This window comes from Pristiophorus japonicus, chromosome 14 (assembly GCF_044704955.1).
Source record: "Pristiophorus japonicus isolate sPriJap1 chromosome 14, sPriJap1.hap1, whole genome shotgun sequence".
NCBI classification, from domain to species: domain Eukaryota; kingdom Metazoa; phylum Chordata; class Chondrichthyes; family Pristiophoridae; genus Pristiophorus; species Pristiophorus japonicus.
The window spans coordinates 162,608,050-162,620,647 of NC_091990.1; the positions used below are offsets into that span (position 1 = coordinate 162,608,050).

The 12,598-nt window shown below is 45.1% G+C and overlaps 1 protein-coding gene across 7 annotated transcripts in view; it reads left to right on the forward strand.

Moving 5' to 3' along the window:
* Positions 1-12,598, forward strand: part of LOC139280179 (oxysterol-binding protein-related protein 8-like) — a 159,925-nt gene that overhangs the window by 106,000 nt on the left and 41,327 nt on the right. For all 7 annotated transcript variants that reach the window (XM_070899745.1, XM_070899748.1, XM_070899751.1 and 4 more), the window contains 6 exons: positions 228-462; positions 1,103-1,287; positions 7,047-7,128; positions 8,955-9,053; positions 9,510-9,606; positions 10,556-10,654. In XM_070899745.1, the coding sequence (XP_070755846.1) occupies positions 228-462; positions 1,103-1,287; positions 7,047-7,128; positions 8,955-9,053; positions 9,510-9,606; positions 10,556-10,654 (797 nt within the window). The remainder of the gene's footprint in view (positions 1-227; positions 463-1,102; positions 1,288-7,046; positions 7,129-8,954; positions 9,054-9,509; positions 9,607-10,555; positions 10,655-12,598) is intronic.

A 12,598-nucleotide genomic window follows, 5' to 3' on the forward strand; every position in this document is an offset into this window, starting at 1 on the left:
GGCTGTGTGCAATGTCAACGTTTTATTAAACCCAGAGCTGAGATTCAAATCCCATGTTCTATCCACTACCACGTAACACTCTGAAACTTCCTCCGTAAACACTTCATTTTCTACTTCTTTCTCCTCCTTCGAAAGTCTTCCTAAAACCCATTTGTGTACTTTAGCAATTCTTTTGGTCCTGGTTGTTATTCTTGGACTTATCTCTTATTTTCTCTCCCACTCTTAAGTTTAAATGATGCTGAGTTTGTAAACCATGATCAGTACAAAGACGCTGACGTGTACTCCAACAAATCAGACCGAGAGAATGATCCCCATCATGAGGAGCTGGAGAATGACACGAACGACAAGAGCAGCAGGAGTGAGGAAAGTGACACAGACCTGTCCGAAATCCAGGAGGAGATGAGCAGGAAGGACTTACCAGAGACGACTTACATGGCAGACAGTTCAGAGGACTTTGGAGAAGTAAGTGCTGCAGAGCAGAGGCTCTCTGCGACATATAGTAACGGGATTTAAGAGGTTGTTTTCATGGTGACTGTGTGGCCTCGGGCACACAAACTCCAGAGCATGAGATTCCCAGAGTGGCAATCACTGGCGAGCTGATTCCCCATTCGGTGGATGTGGATGGCAGGTCTGTGAACTGAACGGGGCTTTGCAATGGGAAAGCTGCTTCAACATTGGGTATAGAGTTTGATGTACTCTAAAGTTAAATGTAATCATTTTGCTTAATTTATAAAAAATATTCCCCCTCCTTTACAGAAGCTGATTCATACCGGAGTACAGTTTCATGGTTGCTGAGTGCCCTCTGGTACCTTGCCCAAGCTGCTATACTTCATGTGTGAGTCTAGACATTGATTGTCAGCAGGTTAGGCACCACAGCTGAGCCCGATCTGTCCTCAAGTACACTTTGCTGCAGGGGTCATTGGTTAGTGGTCAGGAGCAAGAACCATGGCTGATGTTTCCTCTTCCAAACAAGCCCAGAAGAGTTGCACCCATTGCAGTGGTCTTTCTGAATCTGAGAAAATGGGGAACATTGCTTTGTTGGTTCTGAGGGGAGAGCCCCTATGTTACAGACAGTAACTCAATCTTTCTTTTCCGTCTGCAGATTGATGAAACCACTCAGACTGAAACGGTGACTGAGGAAAACAGGAGTCTGATGTGGACAGTGTTGAAACAGCTCCGACCTGGAATGGACCTATCCCGAGTCGTACTGCCAACCTTTATCCTGGAGCCTCGCTCATTTCTGGACAAATTGTCTGACTACTACTTCCACTCTGACCTACTCTCTCAGTAAGTGACCTTTTTCTGCTCTACACAATCTGCCTCCAACCCTTTACCATTAACACTAACATTCTCAGATGTTAGTGGATTGTCAAGTCCTTCAGGAGATGCCGCCTTGCAGCCTGTGGATGTGAGCAGCCTCCCGTATTATGTCATAGTGGACTCATTTTATCATAGTTTAAAGAATTCTTGAAGGAACGCATGCAAGCACTAGATTTTGGACCATGTAATACAGTATGGGGGGCTGTGATGGGACTCTCCTGAAGATGGAAAACTGTGGTAACTGGTTGGCTCCATTGGGCTGGTTCATATACTGGCAGGCTGCAGTAGACTGGCATGTTGTTTGCAGGGCTGTGCAGTGCCACTCCATTTGCTGGAGGGTTGCAGTGGGCCACTCCAGTGGTGGTAGCAGCAGAGGAGCTGTGGACTCAGTTATGTAATGCATTCAGCTGGAGACACACTCCTTCACACGATGGATTCTTACAGTCTATGTCAGAATAGTTCCTCAGTAAGTCAGTGTGAACACACCTTCTCCTGTTTAAAAGATTTATTGTGCATTGCTGATCAGAATGGGTGTGCTTCAAAGTGCATGTTAATTAAAAAATTAAGGTGGGCTAATTATGAATTCTTGACATTCTAGATCTTTGTTATTGAGCCAGTTACAGAGTTGCTAATAACATTACATCCGTGATGCAGGAGGTGTTTACTGAATGAAATGGGATAAAGGGAACATTAACCACAAGGAAGGACCCCTCATCAACCCCTGCATAGCGTAAAGGAGTTTGCCTTTTGTAGCCTTGGGTGGAAGGGGTTGCCATTCAGTGCAGTGAATATGGCCTTGAGTGGGATAGGCTATCGTGTAGCCGATGTATACCGACTTGAATGGGACAGGCTGCTGCCCAGCATGGTGAGAGGGCAGCCTCGGGTACAATAGGCTGCCACTTAGTGTAATAATTAAAGCCGCAGGAGTGACAAGCTGGCCCCAAAATGGTGAATGTGGCCTCAGTTAAAGCTTTCAGAAAGGATTGAAAGAATTCAAACAGAAAGGAGAGTGTTTTCCTGAATTCCTACCTGTTTCATACTTCTGTAATGGTGACACTTGGAAAACTATCTGAATTATCATCTGATGCATTGTATTATTGAGTATGTGGCCGGCCACCTGATGGGTAATAATTTGGAGGTGACTGGAATTCTACCTGCCCGAGATGTAGTAACATTATTACAACGTTGACTACACTTCAAAAAAAGGTAGTTCATTGGCTGTAAATCACTTTGAGACATCCTGAGGTCTTGAGCCACGATATAAATGCAAGTTCGTTTCTTCTTATGATGAGAGCTACATGATCCTGTGTAGCAATGAACAACCACTCGGTTAGCGGAAAGCAGTGATTTACAGAGAATTATTTTGTGAAGGTGGAAAGATCAACACTGGGGGAGTGTCTGTGTATAAAATAAAAGTTTACTGGAACCAGAGTTCTTGTGAATATTTCTTAGAGAGTATTGGAGGTTTCTAATTATTCCACCATCAGAAATACCCAAGATCCCAAGGAACTGGGTATGCAGGTCATTAGACCTGGGTGCAATCCAGCCCATGGATGGTTTGAGAATCGCCTATCTCTGTGGCTGGAGAGGTTCTAAAATGTTCATTGCTGCTAAATTGGAAATCCTGCTCAAAGGGACTAAAACAATTGTGTGAGAAAAGAAAAAATGTCTTTCTCGTACAATAGGGAGTACAAAGGTATGTAGAAGGAACTTAGCACAAGGTCTAATTGTGTTATTTGTGACTTGGGGGTACTTGATGTGCAGTGTGGAGAGCATCTAAGCCACACTTGACACCTGATGTGAGGGTGTTTGATGGGGGGGGAGCTTAATCACATAGAATTTACAGTACAGAAACAGGCCGGTGTTTGTGCTTCACACTAGCCTCCTCCCACTCGAGTTACTTAATCACACCATTTCACCATATCCTTCTATTCATTCCTTCCTCATGAACGTATCTAAATATCACATGGATGAACTACAATAATTGTACACCCCTGTGGTGTAAGAATAAAAAGGGGAAGGCGGCTCAACCGTGGCTAACAAGGGAAATTAGGGAAAGTGTTCAATCCAAGAAAGAGGCATATAAAGTGGCCAGAAAAAGCAGCAAACCTGAGGACTGGGAGAAATTTAGAATTCAGCAGGGGAGAACGAAGGGTTTAATTAGGAGGGAAAATAGAGTATTAGAGTAAGCTTGCAGGGAACATAAAAACTGACTGCAAAAGCTTCTATAGATATGTGAAGAGAAAAAGATTAGTGAAGACTAATGTTAGGTCCCTTGCAATCAGAATCAGATGAATTTATAATGGGGAACAAAGAACTGGCAGAGCAATTGAACAAATACTTTGGTTCTGTCTTCATGAAAGAAGACACAAATAACCTTATGGAAATACTAGGGAACCAAGGGTCTAGTGAGAAGGAGGAACTGAAGGAAATCCTTATTAGTCAGGAAATTGTGTTAGAGAAATTGATGGGATTGAAAGTCGATAAATCCCCAGGGCCTGATAGTCTGCATCCCAGGATACTTATGGAAGTAGCTCTAGAAATAGTGGATGCATTGGTAATCATTTTCCAACAGTCTATAGACTCTGGATCAGTTCCTATGGACTGGAGGGTAGCTAATGTAACCCCACTTTTTTTAAAAAAGGAGAGAGAAAACAGGGAATTATAGACTGGTTAGCCTGACATCAGTTGTGGGGAAAATGTTGAAATTAATTATTAAAGATGAAATAGCAGCGCATTTGGAAAGCAGTGACAGGATCGGTCCAAGTTAGCATGGATTTATGAAAGGGAAATCATTCTTGACAAATCTTCTAGAGTTTTTTGAGGATGTAACTAATAGAGTGGATAAGGGAAAACCAGTGGATGTGGTGTACTTGGACTTTCAAAAGGCTTTTGACAAGGTCCCACACAAGAGATGAGTATACAAAATTAAGACACATGGTATTGGGGGTAATGTATTGATGTGGATAAAGAACTGGTTGGCAGACAGGAAGCAAAGAGTGGGAATAAACGGGTCCTTTTCAGAATGGCACGCAGTGACTAGTGGGATGCCACAAGGTTCAGTGCTGGGATCACAGCTATTTACAATATACATTAATGATTCAGACGAAGGAATTGAGTATAATATCTCCAAGTTTGCAGATGACACTAAACTGGGTGGCGGTGTGAGCTGTGAGGAGGATGCTAAGAGGCTGCAGGGTGACTTGGACAGGTTAGGTGAATGGGCAAATGCATGGCAGATGCAGTATAATGTGGATAAATGTGAGGTTATCCACTTTGGTGGCAAAAACACGAAGGCAGATTATTATCTGAATGGTGACAGATTAGTAAAAGGGAAGGTGCAACGAGATCTGGGTGTCATGGTACATCAGTTACTGAAGGTAGGCATACAGGGACAGCAGGGAGTAAAGAAAGCAAATGGCATGCTGGCCTTCATAGCGAGAGGATTTGAGTATCGTAGCAGGGAGGTCTCACTGCATAGAAACATAGAAAATAGGTGCAGGAGTAGGCCATTCGGCCCTTCGAGCCTACACCACCATTCAATATGATCATGGCTGATCATGCAACTTCAGTACCCCATTCCTGCTTTCTCTCCATACCCCTTGATCTCTTTAGCCGTACGGGCCACATCTAACTCCCTTTTGAATATATCTAACGAACTAGCCTCAACAACTTTCTGTGGTAGAGAATTCCACAGGTTCACAACTATCTGAGTGAAGAAGTTTCTCCTCATCTCGGTCCTAAATGGCTTACTCCTTATCCTTTGACTGTGACCCCTGGTTCTGGACTTCCCCAACATCGGGAACATTCTTCCTGCGTCTAACCTGTCCAATCCCGTCAGAATTTTATATGTTTCTATGAGATCCCCACTCATTCTTCTAAATTCCAGTGAATCTAACCCGAGTCGATCCAGTCTTTCTTCATATATCAGTCCTGCCATCCCGGGAATCAGTCTGCATTCCCTTAACAGCAAGAACGTCCTTTCTCAGATTAGGAGACCAAAACAATATTCAAGGTATGGCTTCACCAAGGCCCTGTACAACTGCAGCAGGACCTCCCTGCTCCTATACTCAAATCCTCTCGCTATGAAGGCCAACAGGCCTTCTTCACCGCATGCCAACTTTCAATGACTGATGTACCATGACACCCAGGTCTCGTTGCACCTCCTCTTTCCTAACCTGTAATTTCTTTCAGCCTCACAACCCCGCGAGATGTCTGTGCTCCTCTAATTCTGCCCTCTTGAGCATCCCTGATTATAACCGCTCAACCATTGGTGGCCGTGCCTTCAGCTGCCTGGAACTCCCTCCCTAAACCTCTCCGCCTCTCTTTCCTCCTTCAAGACGTTCCTTAATACCTACCTCTTTGACCAACCTTTGGTCACCTGCGCTAACTTTGACTTATGAGGCTCGGTGTCAAAATTGCTTTGTCTCCTAATACTCCTGTGAAACGCCTTGGGACGTTTCGCTACGTTAAAGGTGCTATATAAATACAAGTTGTTGTTGTTGTTGTCCTCTTTGCTTTTTGTCTTGAGGCCAGCTCCAGTCTGCTACTTGTCCCCTGACTCCCCATAGACCCTGGTGCTCCCTCCTTCTCCCAGGCCGGGACACCCTCCCCCAGTTACCACCAACCTCCAATTCCCTCACCCTACCTATCGCTATCCCACAGGCCCGTTACCAAGCCGACAGCCCTCACTCACTCACATGGCACCGGTAACTCGGGCCGCTGCACCGAAAACTTGTACAGGGCCTTGGTGAGACCACACCTTGAGTATTGTGTGCAGTTTTGGTCTCCTAATCTGAAGAAGGACGTGCTTGATATTGAGGGAGTGCAGCGAAGGTTCACCAGAGCAATTCCCGGGATAGCAGGACTGACATATGAAGAAAGACTGGATCGGCTAGGCATATACTCACTGGAATTTAGAAGAATGAGAGGAGATCTCATAGAAACATACAAAATTCTGACGGAACTGGACAGGTTAGATGCAGGAAGAATGTTCCCGATGTTGGGGAAGTCCAGAACCAGAGGTCACAGTCTAAGGATAAGGGGTAAGCCATGTAGGACTGAGATGAGGAGAAACTTTTTCACCCAGAGTGGTGAACCTGTGGAATTCTCTACCACAGAAAGTTGTCCAGTTCGTTGGCTATATTCAAGAGGGAGTTAGATGTGGCCCTTACGGCTAAGGGGATCAGAGGGTATGGAGAGAAGGCTGGAGTGGGGTACTGAAGTTGCATGATCAGCCATGATCATATTGAATTTAGAGCCTGCACCTATTTTCTATGTTTCTATGAAACCATCCTGGATACACTCTATGAACTCTTTTCAAGGCTACCTTGGCCAATTTGATTTGTCGAATCAATATGAAAATTAAAATCGCCCATGATTCTTACAAGCTTCCATTATTTCATGATTTATACTCTGTCCAACAGTGTAGCTACTATTAGGGGGCCTATAGACTGCGCTCACCAGTGACTTCTTCCCATTATTTTTTATCTCCACCCAAACTGATTCTACATCTTGATCTTCTGAACCAATATCATTTCTCACTACTGCACTGATCTCATCCTTTATTAACAGAGCTACCCCACTCCCTTTTCCTTTCTGTCTATCCTTCCGAATTATCAAATACAGATGCCTGGGACTGGCATAGTATGAATGAACGTGTAGAGATCTGTCTGTAGTTACCTGCAGTTGGAGCTTCTCATATCTCCTCTCCATTTTTCCCCCAGAGTTGCCCTGGAAGAGAATGCATACAGTCGCATGAAGCAGGTGGTGCGATGGTACCTGTCTGGCTTTTACAAGAAGCCAAAGGTAAGGCGGTGCCAGGAGAAGGTGGTGGCAGTGGGGTGGGTACCAGGATATGGTGCCAATGGGTAGGAGACTAGAATTATGGCACTGTGCCCAGAGACACTGTCCCTGGAAACTTGTGTTGTAGTGAATTGCGACACTAGCCTTGCCAGAATTTGCTAGGTCAGCTCATTTAATTTTGCATTTACCATGGGATGTGGGATTGATGGACGAGCAGGCTAAATGAAGGACAGAAGATGGGCGGCTGAGCTTTTGACGTTGCTGCTTGTGGAGGATGGGAAGGAGGAGATTGGAGAAAATGAACCGAGGTGATAAAAGCATGGTTAAGAGTTTCCGCATCTGTGGGGCTGAGGTAGATTACTTAGGTTTCAGAAGTGGAAATAAGTGATCTTGTTGTTGGACAAGATGAGAGATTTGGAGCTCAGTCCGGTCTAGTTCAGCCTGAGCAAATGGTTAGAGAGGGGATTGAGTCTGTGGGAGGGGACTAGAGTTTATGAAAGGGACTGAAACCGATGGCTTTGTTCTTCCTGATGTTCAGTTCGAGGAAACTTTGACTCATTCATAAATTGATATCGCACAGGCAATCTGACAGTAGAGATGTGGTTGTAGGATATAGTGGTGGAGAGGTTGAGCTAGGTGTCATCATCAAACATTTAGAAGCTGATCCTGTGCATATGGATGTCGTCACTGAGGGCAGCAGGTAGATGAGGAAGAGGAGGGAGGACGGGGATAGATCCTTGGGGGATTCTGGAGGTGATGGTATGGGGTGAGGGCAGTCCCAAGGAAATGGAGACAAGACAATGCAGGAGTGATGTGGTCAACCGTATTAAACACTGAAGAGACAGGACGGGATAGTGCACCGTGATCACAGTCACAAAGGACGTCATTTGTCATTGCCAGAGTAGTATTGGTGCTGTGAGCAGGAGGAAACTGGATGGAGAGTCAAACAAAATTTTGGTAAAGATGGGCACGGAGCTGGATAATGATGATGTTTGGAACTTCAGAAAGGAAATGGAGTTGCAGTATCTGGAGAGGACGGATGGATCGAGGGTAGACTTGGTGGTTTTGAAAGGGAGGGGTGCGGTGCCTGAGCAAAGAAAACTATTTACAGTTTTGGCATGCTTGGGGTGAGGAGGGGTAGTTGAGTGGTCAGAGTTTCATTGCCGAGGGGATCGAGGGAGCACAAAGTGCTCATGGTAGAAGATATGAGCTTGGGGAAAGAATGAGGAGAGAAACTTCAGATGACAGGAGTTTAGAATGGAAGGCTGCAGGAAGGTGAAGAGCAGTGGTGAGAGGAAATCACGGTAATGTTTAACATTGTTGAGCTGGTTCGAGCAACGAATGACTCGGCCAGTCGTGCACTAGGTGTGCTTACATTTGTTCCTTTTACACCCCGTTACTGCACACAGGACCACTATTCATTGCTGCAATGTTAGTCGGTTGAATACATTGAATGTTTTAAACAATCTGCCATTGATAAAGGCCATTTGCATTGTAACTGAACACAGACTGCCATATCACAGAACAACGCAAATTTAGGAAGTTAGGATAGCTGACGGATGCCATTTCAAGCTGTTTTATTCTGGGTTACCGATGCCTTTCCTTCATGTGCATGCCCATGAAAAGGAACCAGCTGCAATGTGATTTACATACTGTGGCCTTCAGATTCATGCTCTGGGGCTGCATTGGACCAAGACTTCACCCTCCAAAGCTGAGCCTGATGAAATTAACTCGAGCCAGATTGATACGCACTTTAAGTATGTTTCAGACAGGCTGGGATGATGGATGATTTAATTTTCTTTCCTCTTCATGTCCTTTGTTCGCTGCAGGGTCTGAAAAAACCGTATAATCCTATCCTGGGAGAGACATTTCGCTGCTACTGGTACCACCCCAAAACTGACAGCCGCACCTTCTACATTGCAGAGCAGGTAACCCTCGCTTTATTGAACCACTATAATGCCTTCTCTGAGAGCGATACCAGACAAGAGTTGGGGAGGGTCTGTCTGAAAGGGATGCCAGGCAGGTATGAGGGGGGGATCTGTCCAATAGGGATGCCAGATAGATGTTGGAGATAAAAAAAGGTGCAATGTAGATACCAAGAAGTAAAAATGTCTGAAACGGTGTCAGGTGAGCATTGGTGGTGGTGAGAAGAGGAATCTTGGGGGATGGAAGGAGAGAGGGATATCAAAGGGATGCTTAGTAAAGAATGGAGATCCCTGCACTAGTGTCGGGGAGGGATGTACGGTGAGGGTGTTGCACAGGTTTATTTTTAGGGGTAGGGGGTGTTGGGTTAGAGGCATCCATGTAGAAGTCCGCTCCGTTTAGGAATGTTTTCCAAATGGTCACAAAGTTCCAGACTGACTGCCCATTCTGCTCCGTCACAGGTATCCCACCATCCCCCAGTGTCTGCCTTTTACATCAGTAACAGGAAGGACAATTTCTGTATCAGCGGCTCTATCCTGGCCCGCTCCAAGTTTTATGGTAAGATATTTAAGAGCAATCAGAATCTTATAATAAAGTATTGTTCCAGTTTATAGCATCTTGGGAGGGGGGAGGAAAGTGTGAGACAATCAGAGTAATGGTATGCGCTGCAGTGGGAGTGGTTGGTGGCATCAGATGGGTATCCTGTGTGAATAACAGGACAGTCTCAATTACAGGATATTTTACCAGAATCTTATAAACATTGAACTCTCACCCGAATCTGCATCCAATCGAAGTTGGTCCAAGAAAATTGACTTCCACTGCTGACTGTAAGAGTATTGCAGGGGTAATTCTACACAGCTAGCATGAAAGCCAGATGCAAAGGGAGCACAGATCAAAGATAGGTTCACTACTGTCGCTCTAATTCTCCAACCCATAGTTCTAGTGAGCATGGATTGTGAAATTGCCCTGTATGTGAAATGTGTGTGAGCAGTCCCAATTGAGTATGGGCCATGAGCACTAATTGGCCCTATTTCAGTATAAGTAGCCAATCCTACAGCGAACAAGAAAAACTTACACTTGAGCTAAACACATTGGGTCACTTGGCTATACTTCATTGGCTGTAAAATGTATTGGGATGTCGTGAGGTTGTGAAAGGCACTATATGAATGCAAGTCTTTTTCCAGTGTGGAGGAAGCTTGGATCTGCCTCCAACGCTTGCTATACCTGATCTGATGCTGATACTGAGTATTTGAAATAGAAAGTGTTCCATTCCCACCACTAACATCCCCTACCCTGATTGGCACAAAACATGATTTAAAAGAATTTTCTAGAAGCTCAGACAATTAGTGGCAAAGAGGGTCCCAGATTATGTGGACTCCATGACTGACAAACTGGTGTCACAGGTCCTGCGAGATTGCTCACGGTTTCACCGCACTCTAAATTATGTTTAGAGAATAGAGGCTTAAGTTGCATCATTCCCTAGAACCTCTTTCTTTCTCTCCTGCAGGTAACTCAATGTCTGCCATATTGGATGGGAAAGCACGACTGCGCTTCCTCAATAGACACGAGGATTACATCATCACCATGCCGTATGCACACTGTAAAGGTATAGCTCCAGCTGCCATGTGCTTTGTGCCTCTATGATTTATGGTTGCACACCACAGTGCAGATCTGGGATGAAGCTCACAATAAAGGATCAGGGAGGCCCTTTAGTGTCAGCCGTGACTCAGTGGGTCGCGTCCTCGCCTGAGTCAGAAGGTTGTGGATTCATGTCCCACTCCAGAGACTTGAGCGTAAAAATCTAGGCTGACTCTCCAGTGCAGGACTGAGGGAGTGCTGCACTGTTAGAGGTGCCGTCTTTTACAGGTGGATGTAAAAGATCCCATGGCACTATTTCAAAGAAGATGATGGGCGTTATCCCCGGTGTTCTGGAAAATATTTATAATTCAAACAACATTGAATAATATAATTCAAATAAAACAGATTACCTGGTCATTGCTGTTTGTGGGAGCTTGCTGTGCGCAAATTGGCTGCTGCATTTCCTATATAAGAATAGTGACACTTCATTGGCTGTAAAGCTTTGAGTTGTCCTGAGGTCATGAATGGCGCTATTTAAAGTTTTTCTTTATTTGAGCTCATCCTTCTGGAATACCAACCCCAACATCCTCCCATTTCAGCCTCTAGCTGTTTCTAGAATGTTTCTGGGAAGTATTCTGGGTTCAACTACACTTGCTGACAACTTCTTACAGCTGTTGATCACCTGTGTAAAGAAATACTTCCTGTTTCCTGCTGTCGCCACTCTTTCCAACTGCCTGTTCAACATGAAGACCTGGTTGAGCCACAATTTCCTTCAGTCTATTTTCTTCCCCACACTCTCCGCTCCACCATTAGCAGATGTTTTTTAGCCACTTTGTTCCTACCATTTGGAGCTCTCCTCCTCAGCTGTCTTGCTACCTCCATCGCTCCCCCCAAATACAACCATAAGATCTCCCTCTTCTACTCCTGACTGTTCCATTTATTTTCCTCAGTCACTGTTACCCACGCTGTAACGTGCTCCACGGTGTCTTTTTGTAAGTAAAGAACATGATCAAATTGTAAATTGTTGTTGATGTCCATCCTGAATTTTTCCTTCACAACTCTGATCCTGTGTCCCTTGTCTTGCTCCTATTGTGTTGTCCATTCTTTCAACCATACCCATCACTTCTTCCCCAACCCCGTACAGCCCTTGCAAAGGCTTAAAACTTGTGTGACCATTTCTGAGCCTTGCAAAAGGCTCCAACATTTTTACACCCTTGTATGCAGCCACTTAATTTACAGTGGCTGCATTGCTTTATCTTTAACAATAGCCCTGTATGTACTGCTTGATCTGAATGTAGCAATGCCCTCTTTATTACCTTCCCTGTGCAAAGCTCAGACTGCACACAGATCATAAGAACATAAGAAATAGGAGCAGGAGTAGGTCATTTGGCCCCTCGAGCCTGCTCCGCCATTTAATACGATCATGGCTGATCTGATCCTGGCCTCAACTCCACTTCCCCGCCCGCTCCCCATAACCCAGCCTCCACAGCTCCCTAGGGTACAGAACTCCAAAGATTCACGCCCCTCTGAGAGAAGAAATTCCTCCTCATTTCTGTCTTAAATAGATGACACTTTATTCTGAAACTATGCCTCCTAATTCTAGATTCTCCTATGAGGGGAAACATCCTCTCTGCATCTACCCTAGCTGTTTACCCTTGCATCCGCTCTGTGACATCCTTGACCCTGGCACCATGGAGGCACCAAACCATTCGGGAGTTACATCTACGGCTGCAGAAACACCTGTCTGTTCCCCTAACTGTAGAATCCCCTTTCAGTAGAGCTCTTTTATTCTTTGTCCTTCCCCCCCCCCCCTGTGCAGCTGAGCCACTCATGGTGGCTTGGAATTGGCTCTGGCTGCACTCCCCAGAGGCACCATCGCCCTTGCCGATACTCAAAAGTGAATATCGGTTTGAAAGCGAGATGGACTCACAGGGGGACTCCTGCACTACCTGCGTAGCATTCTTACTTTATC